Source organism: Balaenoptera ricei, chromosome 11, assembly GCF_028023285.1.
Source record: "Balaenoptera ricei isolate mBalRic1 chromosome 11, mBalRic1.hap2, whole genome shotgun sequence".
Taxonomy (NCBI): domain Eukaryota; kingdom Metazoa; phylum Chordata; class Mammalia; order Artiodactyla; family Balaenopteridae; genus Balaenoptera; species Balaenoptera ricei.
Genome location: NC_082649.1, coordinates 53,069,414 through 53,081,416, shown reverse-complemented (window position 1 = coordinate 53,081,416; position 12,003 = coordinate 53,069,414). Strand labels below are relative to the sequence as shown.

The following is a 12,003-nucleotide window of genomic DNA, read 5'->3' as shown; positions in this document are numbered from 1 at the left end:
GGAAGCATGTCACAGCTGTTAACTGTCTACCTAAGTTGGATTCTCCAGAAGTGGACCCCTCTGGTGTTCAACAGATGATGCACTACTAATTTTTCTATCTGTAACAGAACTTCAATTGGTATTTTAATATATGGGTAACTCCCTCCCCCAAATATTTGTTATCCATATATTTAGTAACTCTCAAGAAGATTCTCTCTCTGTACTTCCAATGACAAATACCCTCAAGGTTAGTTGGGCCTAATTATAAGGAAGTAAGATGAACTCAAGGGTGATAGGTCAAGAAGATGAATTAAGTCAGTTTAAAAAGCATAGACTAGGGCTAAAACAAAAAACAAAGAAAACTTAACCCAGGTTGGTCAAGTTGGAAAAAAAAAATTAAAGCACTCTTCCTATCTAAATAATTCACAGACCAGTAAATTAAGTTAGCTAAATTAGCTAGTGCTCTTTATGCGGTAATTTCCTAAAACATTCAGGTCAGTCCCTAATACCATGTGAAACTTCAGTATTACAATCTAGGGCTCCCCATCACTATGGAACTGTTTGTTCTCTAATCCACAAACCTTCCTGCAGAGACCAATAAAGGAACTAATGCAACGCTTTCGGATACTGCGCATAACATACTGAGGGTGACAGTTTGGCTCACAGAATAATGAGCCTGCTCTAAAAAGTAGCCCAAGATAATTGTGGACCGGTGAGGTGCAGAGTGCACTTAAAGGCTTGAAAAAAAGCCACTCTTGAAAATATCTAACGTTAAGTAAGCGTCCCTAGCTTTCCGATCACTTTTAGGGATCTTATTTCCTTTCCTCCAACACCTCACTCCCTCGCTTTTTCCCTTCCCGTCTGAGAGCCAAGAGAGACACGGTAAAAGCGTGCAACTGCGAGGCTGCGCCGACGAGGCTCCTGCACATCTGGACTCACCTCCAACTGCAACAGGGCACCCCCTGGGCGAGCCCATCCCAACCAGCCAAAAACGCGCGCGAGAAGCTGAGAGCAGGCGAGAGCCGCGGGCGGGGAGGCGGGTAGTCCGCCGCCCGGCGCGGCGGGTCGGGCTCCGCGGGCCGAGGCGGCTGCGAAGAGAAGCGTTCGCCCTCCTGGGAGTCTGCAGACTCGCCCGACCCGGGTCAAGGTCCCGCTCGGGCCCCGACGCCCCGCCTCGAGCGGCGCAGGGGAAACTTCGCTTGCAGGAGGGGGCGCGCCCGAGCTCGGGACCAGTGGCGGGTCCGGGCAGAGCGCGGGGGGTGGGGGGATTGGGGGGAGGGAGGCGCCGGTCCCGGGCCCGCGGCGGGGGAGGGGCGGCGGGCACTTACCACGGGTCGAACTCGTGGATGATGCTTTCGAAGCGGATGACGGCGAAGAGGCGCGAGCTGAAGCCGGCGAGCCAGGCCAAGAAGAGGATGGTGAAGGAGAGCAGCGACTGCCAGCCGGCCGGCTGCGACAGCCCCCCGGACAGCCCCGCGGGGGCCGGCTTCGGCGCCGCGCCGCCCGCCGCCTTGTGCGCGCACTGGGCCCCGGGCCCATGGTGGCCGTGCCGGCTGTTCCCCAGGGCCATGAGGCCGCTCCACGGGGATGAGTTGAGGGACGACTTGTGCTTGCTCTCCGGGGCCGAGGGCTCCGCCATGTTGTGCCCCGGCGGCGGGTCTCGCTCCGCTCCGCCGCCGCCGCCTGGTCCGAGGGGTGCTGGGCGGGGACCCGCAGGAGGAGGAGGAGGAGGAGGAAGAAAGAGGAGGAGGAGGGAAGAGAGCCGCGCGCGCCCGCCCTTAGCGCCGCGAGGCCGGGGGACAGGGGGTGGAGGCGGCGGCGGGGAGTCTCCGCCTCAGCAGCGGCCGCGACCGCCGCTCTCTCAACTCGGATGGCCCCTGCGCCCCTCTAGCCATCCGTCTTCCCAGTGCAGTTGCGGCAGCGGCGAAAGCCGACGGGACGAGGGCGCCAGAAAAAGAGCAGGAGCAGACAGAGGCGACACCACGGCTCGGAGCGGCAATGACATTCCCCCCACAACGCCGCCCACCCCGCCGTGAGGAGCAGGAGGAGGAGTCCCCCGAAGTCCGGGCGGAGCTCAGGCTACCCCTGACTCCGCCCCCGACCCAACAGGAACTGGCCCCTACGCCTGTCACAATGCGACAGGTCCGTTAGGGGGCGGGCCCAGAACCGCGGTGCCGGCCAATGGGGGCGCGAGCTGGGGCGGGGCTTGGCCCAACCGTTCTCCCCTCCCCCTCCCGGCCTCGCGCCTGTTCGCCCGGAGCGGCCTGGCTGCGGGGTTACGGTTTCATTGTCAGTTGAAAGACGCAGTTTCGCGCGCCTGTATTGGCGGCCAGGAGGGGCGCTAGGCGGCTCCGCGCGTTGCTTGGAGCTGAGCCGGGCCAAGGGGGCGGGAGGTGGTCGAGGACAGACGGGCGGCTTCCTTTAGAACCAGTTTAGGGGACGCAGGGAGCGCCGCGCCGACTGGCCTGGCGCTCGCGGGCGCTGCGCGGTCGTGACTTTTAACCCGCTTTGCGCGGAGCGCCCGTCACGTGACCGGGCGCGCAGGCGCGCAGTCCTAGTGCCCCGCGCGTGGGTCTGGCGCGTAGGGATCTGCCGCCTGGGGCTCCCCGCTTCTGGCGCAGCGAATCACCAGCCCGCGGCCGCCCCACGACCAGCCCAGCGAGCTGCGCCTGGCGGCCTGCCTCCCAGGTCCCGGACGAGGGCACGTTTGCCGGCGCTGGGAACTCATCGGAGCCGGCAAACAAGCCTCTAGCTCGGGAACGACCCCGTGGGACAAGGGAAGTGCGACTTTCTCCGGCTTTTTTCACTTCTTGTATTTTCCTGATTGCAAAGATGACGTTTGTTCACTGGAAATGTGGGCAAATGTAGGAAATTGTTAACAGTTGCATACATTCCATCAGACGGGTGAAACTTTCTGTGGACTTTAAGCTGTTACCCAATCCTTTCTTCATTAGGTGATAGCGAACTGCAGATCCCTGTACACGAATATTTGCACGTCTAGTTTGTATTTTTACACCTTTCTCCCCCTTTACCCACGCCCCTGTCCCCCAAAAGAAAGTGCTACCCGGTAGACTAAACTCAAAGCAAAATGAGTTTAAATATAAGTGGAGTAATCAACTTTATTTCAATAAAAATTTCTCTCTCTATATATAATATATGGAGACTAGACGTGCTCTGATATAAGCCCCAGGAAAGGCACGGAGCTTTCAGTATGATCAACACTCCGTAAATACTTGATTAACTTTTCATGTAAATTAACATTTACGTAAAATTGTCCATTTTATTAGGTAAATAACATCTGAACTTAAAAGCGTGTATTCACGTAATATTATAAAGGCACTCAATTATTAAGTCATTAAAAAATTTAGTACAGAAAATGTAAACACATTTAGAAGTTGTGTTTAAATAGTAGGTCTTTTCAAAATGTTAGCTAAATGAATAAGTAGCCTTGGTTAGCGGCTGCTCTTTGAAACAACTGGACCCAGCTACGTACTCAACCTGCTAAGTGATTAACTTTTCTCTCATTTACTTATAAAATTAAATAAATAAATAGTCTCATTAAGGAAAGGATGAAAAGGTTTCCAGAAATAGACTTTCCCACTAATGATTTAATAGCCGACATTTATTGAACATCTAAATTTTAATGAGAATTATGATAGAATATTAACTGAGTCCTGTTGTACCAGAATTCTAGGTGACTTGCTCTATGTCAGAGCCCAAACCTTCTAGGCTAAAATGCCAGCATTTAGAGAACTTGTGCCCGTGTTCCATGAACCAAAGTTCTATCAGCCTAAAATAAATCTTATTTTGTGTTTCTATTTGGATATCTCAATTTTATTGTCTTTTGTGTAGATGCTGCCTATTAAGTTGTATGTTATCTTCTTTTGCTTCCTTTTTGGTTGTTTAATGGCCAGAGCCCTGGTCTGAAAAGTGACAAAGCTTGGTTCTGGTCCCACTTTTTTGCTTACTAGCCATGTAACATTGGACAAGTCACCTGCATGGGTTACCCTTTCTACTCTTCGAGTCAATTGTTAATATCAAATTAGATCGCTTATCTGGAAATATTTTGAAAATTTGTTAAGGTACATATGCAAATCCAGAGTAGTCATGAGGGTAAAAGCAGCAGGGAAAACTGTTATTCTTTTTTTTTTTTCCCATTTAACATCTTTATTGGAGTATAATTGCTTTACAATGGTGTGTTAGTTTCTGCTTTATAACAAAGTGAATCAGTTATACATATACATATATCCCCATATCTCTTCCCTCTTGCGTCTCCCTCCCTCCCACCCTCCCTATCCCACCCCTCTAGGTGGTCACAAAGCACGGAGCTGATCTCCTTGTGCTATGCGGCTGCTTCCCACTAGCTCCTATTTTACATTTGGTAGTGTATATATGTCCATGCCACTCTCTCACTTCTTCCCAGCTTACCCTTCCCACTCCTTGCGTCCTCAAGTCCATTCTCTACGTCTGCGTCTTTATTCCTGTCCTGCCCCTAGGTTCTTCAGAACCATTTTTTTCTTTAGATTCCATATATATGTGTTAGCATATGGTATTTTTTTTTCTTTTTCTGACTTACTTCACTCTGTATGACAGACCCTTAAGTCCATCCACCTCACTACACATAACTCAATTTCGTTTCTTTTTATGAATGAGTAATATTCCATTGTATATATGTGCCACATCTTCTTTATCCATTCATCTGTTGATGGACACTTAGGTTGCTTCCATGTCCTGGCTATTGTAAATAGAGCTGCAATGAACATTGTGGTACATGACTCTTTTTAAATTATGGTTTCCTCAGGGTATATGCCCAGTAGTGGGATTGCTGGGTCGTATGGTAGTTCTATTTTTAGTTTTTTAAGGAACCTCCATACTGTTTTCCATAGCGGCTGTATCAATTTACATTCCCACCAACAGTGCAAGAGGGTTCCCTTTTCTCCACACCCTCTCCAGCATTTATTGTTTGTAGATTTTTTGATGCTGGCCATTCTGACCTGTGTGAGGTGATACCTCATTGTAGTTTTGATTTGCATTTCTCTAATGATTAATGATGTTGAGCATTCTTTCACGTGTTTGTTGGCAATCTGTATATCTTCTTCGGAGAAATGTCTATTTAGGTCTTCTGCCCATTTTTGGATTGGGTTGTTTGTATTTTTGATACTGAGCTGCATGAGCTGCTTGTAAATTTTGGAGATTAATCCTTTGTCAGTTGCTTCATTTGCAAATATTTTCTCCTATTCTGAGGGTTGTCTTTTCGTCTTGTTTATGGTTTCCGTTGCTGTGCAAAAGCTTTGAAGTTTCATTAGGTCCCATTTGTTTATTTTTGTTTTTATTTCCATTTCTCTAGAAGATGGGTCAAAAAGGATCTTGCTGTGATGCACATATGGTCACCTTATCTTTGATAAAGGAGGCAAGAATATACAGTGAAGAAAAGACAGCCTCTTCAATAAGTGGTGCTAGGAAAACTGGACAGCTACATGTAAAAGAATGAAATTAGAACACTCCCTAACACCATACACAAAAATAAACTCAAAATGGATTAAAGACCTAAATGTAAGGCCAGACACTATTAAACTCTTAGAGGAAAACATAGGCAGAACACACCATGACATAAATCCTGTTATTCTTGATCTTCACTCACTCACTCACTTGGGGATTCATTCAAGTATTCATTGAGCTCCTCCTTTATGCCAGGCTCTATGTGGATCATGGGATGCAGGAGGGAACATGAGGGATGTGGTTCCAGCCCTAGGGAGGTGGACATTGAACCATCACGTTACTAAGTACCAAAAATGGAATGTGGCAAATACAATGGAAGGGAGATACACAGGGGATTTGATCTTCAGAAGATGAGAACGTTACCCTTAGGAAGCAGCACTAGGGGTGAGGACTGGGGGTGAGAATGAATGGACCAGGGGAAGAAGAATGGAAAGAATTATCCAGACAGAGAAGCACATGCAAAGGCCCTGCCGGGGGGCTGGGGAGGCAAGTACAAGGAACCCAGAAAAGGGCCAGTATGGCTGCAACACAGATAGTGGAACAATGTGGGATAGGAGTTGAAGAAATGGCCAGATAGTGTGGATCATGTTAAGAGGTGATTTTGTTTTGTTGTAACTGCAGAGTAATAGGGAACCATGAAGGGCTTTAAGCAGGATGTGGTGTGTGTGATATGGCGTGAGAGATGATCATTGTGCAGTTTGAAAAGGTTACTGGTGTGCAATGTGGGAAGCACATTGGAGAGGGGACCAGTGAGAGATCTCATCAGTCTATGAGGGCCAATATCTGAGATTTCCGAGGTTACTTCTGTGAGGAATGCATTACTGAAGAACTATTAAGGAACCCATAGGCATAAATTGCAACACGGTTCATTCTCAGTTTCCAGCTCACCAACATAGAAAAAATGGTTTCCAGTTTGTGCATGAAGATTGGGTGTACTGTTTTGCCTCTCTGCACTTAACTTCTTGATCCTGCTAGGCGCTTATAATGTCCTCACTGAGTTCAAATCTCCGAGGGGTTAGACAGTCAAACGTAAGTGGTACAGTGTGATGAGTGGAGTGGTGAAATATCAGGAGCAAAGCAGAAATTCACCAGGCAGAGGGATGCGGGGATTCCAAGCAGAAACAAGGAAGTCCTTGGAAGTCATACTCGAAATGCAGTATTAATGAAGGTGCGTTGGAAGATGAGGCTGAAAGGGAGATAAGAACCACATTATCAAGGATTTGTCTGCCTGGTTAAGGAGTTGAGATATTAACCTTTAAGCAGCTGGGAGTCACTGAAGCATTTAGAACAACAATAAAACCATCAGACTTGGTTAATGGAAAGAAATGTTTGACAGCAGCATGAAGAGTATACTGGAAAGGGTGAGAGTAGAAGGGTGGGGTCCAGAGAGGAAGTGCTAGATTGGAGAGGTATCAAGGGAGCAGAATCCAAAAATTGATGGTGGAAGTCAGAGTTAGGATGAGTCTGGGGTGGGAGGTGGTGTCACAGAAATGGGGAGCACAGGACAAGGCACAGGTTCGGAGGGAAGATGATCAGATCAGCTTTGGACATGTCATGCTTTAAGTCTCTTTAGGATATGCAAGAGGAGGTGTCTAACATAGAGGCACATAGATAAAGAGATCTGATGCTCAAGAGGGAAACGTTTTTCTGGGGATAAAGGTTGAGGACTTCTTGGCCATGGATGAAATTTTGGTGGAACTTAATTTAGAGAGAATGATAGAAGGGTTGAAGACAGAACCCTAAGGAACTCCCAGATTAAGAAGATCGAGAATGAGCCTATAAGGGAGGCAAGACAGGAGCCAAAGAGATGGAAGAACCAGCAGAGAGGGTGATGTTCCAGCAGCTAAGTGGAGAAAGGGGAAAGAAACGAGGCTAGCAGTGGCACAGAGTGGAGAGAAGTGCAGTGTGACACTGCTGGAAAGTGTGCCGTGTTTGGCAACCAGGAGTTGGCCAGTTCCTTTCGCAAGGCCAGTGTAGGGAAGCAGTAAGGAGCAGAAACCAGATGGCAGCGGGTGAGGGGGGATCGGAAGCAAAGGATGCAGTGACAGGGAGTGTAAACCACCCTTTTTAGAAGTCTGGCTTAGAAAGCACACAGAGGATCAAGTCAGGTCAAGAAAAGACAAAATGACTGATCCTCAGTGCCTGGCATTTCCACTGTGGTCAAGAAAGACCTAAGTGATGATTCCGTGTCTCGGGAGTGGCACAGGTCTTAAAGGAGTTTTCATCCTTCCTAGAGGAACCAAAACAGCATGACACACATTCTTGTACTAAACACACCACAGGAGGGGGTGGCCAGAGCCTGGCATTTAATTGGCAACTATAAATATTTGGTGACTGAGGGACTTCACTCTTACATCATCCCCTTCTGATAAGCATCAGTCGGAGTACCTGTCTGGTGACCCGCAGCCCCAGAGGGGAGAGGGAAGCAGAAAGGGAGAAATGTGGGAGAAAAGTGATGAGGTTGTGAGCTCCTAGCTGGGCTGCCGAGAAGCAGTGTTACGTGGTGGTTTAGAGCACAAGCTCTGGGGACATCCTGCCAAAGATCAAATCCCGGCTCGACTTCTGAGTCACGTGGCCTATGGCAAGTTTCTTCACCCTTCTGTGCCTTGGTCTCCTCATCTCTAAAGCATGGATAAGGACTGCACCTTCCTTTTAGGGTCCTAATGAGGAATAAAGGAAACAATCCAGGAGAACTTGGACCAACACTTAGGCACAAAGGAAGCACGCAATCCATGTTGGTTTTTGACACTGTTACTGGGACTACTTCTATATCTAGAACAATGACAGATGGGCTGTGAGACTTACCTCTGTGGACCTCCTTAAAATAATCCCCCTTGACCTGAGCCCATCTCAACACTTCTCTGTTTCTTTAAACTAGGAAGTACCTGCCTCAAATCAACCACCACCTAGGAATGCTGTTTCACTGAAATATCTGCTAGATAAACTAGTGGGAAGCTAAGGTGGCAAGAAAACCTCAGAGGGCAGGTGTGGTAGGCAGCTTCTAGTGATCCTTGATTGCTGGTGTTCACACCCTGTGGATCTCCTCCATCGGGTGTGGGCTGGATGGAGTGACTTACTTCTAAGCAACAGAATATAGCAAAAGCGATGGGCTGTTGCTTCTGAAATTAGGTTATTAAAAACTAGTCTCTTCTTCTCCTCCCCCTCCTCCTCCCCTCTCCTCATCCTGCCCCCCTTCCTTCCCCTCTCCCCCCTCCCCTTTTCTCCTCCTTCTTTCCCCTCTCAGGAAAGCAAACAATAGTACTGTGAGTAGTCTCCTAAAGGGGCCCCACGTAGCATGGAACTATTGTCTCTGGCCAGCAGCCTGCAAGTACCTGAGGCTGCGAACAGCCACAAGAGTTTGCTTAGCAGCAGATACTTCCACAGCCCAGCCTTGAGATGACTGCAACCCCAGATGACACCTTGACTGCAGCCTAATGAGACACCCTGAGCCAGAAGACTCAGCTAAGCTGCACCCAGATTCCTGGCCCACAGGAACTGTGAGAAAATACATGTTTATTATTTTAAGCCTTGTGTAATTTGTTACACAGCTATGGATAACTAATACAGGGGAATGATAAGGTTATCAGCAATCTTTTGCATAATTTTCCTAAGAATGTACCTAAATAACCTGCAAAGATGAAAAGAAACAACCCTACTGTCACCACTTAATCACCCAAAGAAGATTCTAAGGCACACTCATCCCATAAGATACTTTGGGAGAAAAAAAAAGTTTTCCCGGTCAAAAAACCCAACATGCTTTAATTCCCCCTTGGAAATTTATGATAAACTTTGCCATACTCAATGCTCTGGAAAGTTCTGCAGTAACTCAATTTTACCTCCGCACTGCCCAAGCCTATTTGACCTGTTTCCTTATAACACCTTTTAACAGGCTATGAAACATCCAGTCCTCAGACATAGTTTGGAAAACACTGCATGAGATTAAAGTTGACACTTCAACCTCAGCTCTAGAATTGCAAGCACCTTTCATATGGAAGAGCCCTGGACGGGCAGCTGAGAGTTGCATTCTGGGTCAGGTCTTGCCAGTAAGTCAAGTGACCTTAGGCAGGGTTGCCAGTAAGGCAAGTGACCTTAGGCAGGTCACTGAAGCTGCCCACAGGCACCTGTCAATAACTAGAGCATCAGCATCTTTAACTCACCACAGCCCTGCAGGGTTGGTTTTCATTCTCTTGACTGCTGTCTCACTATCTTAAGATAGCTGCTAAAGCTCCAGACATCACATCAGCATTTGAGGCAGAATGTCAGGGGAACAGGAAGTGTCAATCATGTATGTCTCCCTTTTTTAAGGAAAACAAAAATTTCCCAGAAATTACCTTAACTTACCTTCTCTTAGGTCATTGGCAAGAACACACTACCCCCCCCCACCCCCGACCCCTGTGATCACATTGAGTTTCTATCGCCCCAGGGCTCCAGTGTCACTTCTTCAGGCATGTCTGGCTGTGCTGATAGCTCAAACAAAAATCCTGTAATTGGGTTTCAGTGGGTCTGATTGGCCTGACTTGGATCAAGTGTCAATTCCTGACCAAATGCCTTGGCTAAGAGGATGAGAAACACTCACTGATATAAACCAATGAGGTGGCTGTGTTCCAATAAAACTTGATTTATCAAAACAGGTGTCAGGTCAGATTTGGTCTGCAGGTTGTAGTTTGCCAACTCCTGAACTAGAGTATTCCTTATCACTGAAATGATGCAAATTGGAGAGCTTGATTTATTATTATTATTATTATTACTACTACTACTATTACTGAATGCTTTACAGAGGTAATACAGTTATGTGAAGACTCTGCCTCCCTCCCTTTGTCCTGAAGCCAAATTCCTTCCCTTTTCTCCCTATAGGTAATCATTTTTATTATTTCCTTTTGTATCCTTTCAAAATTCGTTATGAAAAGGCAAGCACATATGAACATGTTTTCTTATTTTTCCATTCTTTTTACATGCTCTACACACTTCTCTCTGTCTTATTTTTTCTAAATATTTATCTTCAAGATCTTTCCACATCAGCTCATAGAGAAAATTTTAATTCCTTTTTATGGCTGCCTGATATTCCATAGGATGGATGTATCATATTAATTTAATCAATAACCCATTGGTGGGTGTTTGAGCTGTTTCCAATCTTGTGCTACTACAAACAAAGATACAATGAATAGACTTATAAGGAAGCAATTTTTCCCAAGTGCAAGTGTATGGGTTGGAGAAATTACCATACGTGAAATTTGGTATGAGTATATTTGTAATTTCAATAGATAAATTGTCCTTATATGGGCTTTTATCTATTGCCTTACCACAGTGTGTGAGAGACCCATTTCACAGGGCTCACCAACAATGTACGTTAAGAAATGTTTGGCTTTTTGCCAACAAGTGAGATGCAAACTCATAGTTTTAATTTGCATTTCCCTTATGAGTAAGGCTGAGGGTACTTGATTTTATATTTAAGGCAATCTTTTCACATCCTCAGTGAGGCAGAATTGCCATCACTGATTGTGTATCTTTAAGCATACTTATTGAGGTAGTAGCTCCAATATTATGGAAACCATTAACATGTATAATTTTATTTGCTGGTTGCTCAGAAAACGAGGCCATCTACAGTGAATTCATGCAAATCTGTTCCTAAACCACACCCCCCCCCCCCAAACTCTTCTACTGTTCAATTTAGCATATCCTCTGGAATATCTATTCTACATCATGTACTTCATGAAAGTACCTCTGAGGTAATGACGGGATTTTTTACGGTGCATTAAGAAATTCAGATAGAATTTTTCTAAAGAACAAGTAACTGTTTGCAAATGCCTCCCCTGAAAGAAAGAAGGTTGTTTCATTTTGTTTTAATGTCAGGAAGTTTTGTGCCTTCCTGATATTTAGCTGAACTGTCCACCTCTTCCTGAGAGTCTTATAGGAGCAGGTGAGTAAATAGTTTACTTTAGTAAAAAATATTTTCTTTTAATGTATTTCAGGTACAATCACAGTGATCTGATGCAGTGTCATCACCAATCCTTATACACTGGGGATTTTTTTTTTTTTTTACATATTGTAAAATAATCACAGAATCAATAACTGCATTATATTTGTAAGACAATGTATTATATTCTTATATAAAGTAAGTCAGAGTGAAGTTCAAAGAAACTTATAAAACCGCAGGATTGCTTCAGGCCCTATTCTGGTTCCGTGGGGCAGGCTGAGCCTGTGGTTAATTCTTCTTCCTGATGGGAAATTAGAGTGGCCTGTGCCTGTCCCAACACCTAGAGCTAGCCTCTCATGGGTTCCCTCTCTTCCCGTTCATCCTCAGGACAAATTGCAACCTGTACGAAACAGGAGGAAGATGCTGTTATTTCACCCTAGAGGTGTCTGGAAAACAGGAAAAATTGACATAAGGACTTTTTCTTGCTTAACCAGAGAATTTAATATATATTGAGCTTCAGAGTTTATGTATTCATTTTTTTTGAATCTCCCCACTTCTATTGTAAATTGTTCATATCTCAAACATTTAATTTTAAAATTAGGTACAATAAA

The 12,003-nt window shown here is 46.0% G+C and overlaps 1 protein-coding gene across 2 annotated transcripts in view; it reads right to left on the bottom strand.

Moving 5' to 3' along the window:
* STT3B (STT3 oligosaccharyltransferase complex catalytic subunit B) overlaps positions 1-2,080 on the bottom strand; it is a 97,563-nt gene extending 95,483 nt beyond the window's left edge. The window contains exon 1 of one of the 2 annotated variants that reach the window (XM_059939066.1): positions 1,308-2,080. In XM_059939066.1, the coding sequence (XP_059795049.1) occupies positions 1,308-1,618 (311 nt within the window). In that variant the 5' untranslated portion in view covers positions 1,619-2,080. The remainder of the gene's footprint in view (positions 1-1,307) is intronic. The other variant, XM_059939065.1, reaches the window with a different exon arrangement.
* Between the last annotated feature and the right edge of the window lie 9,923 nt (positions 2,081-12,003).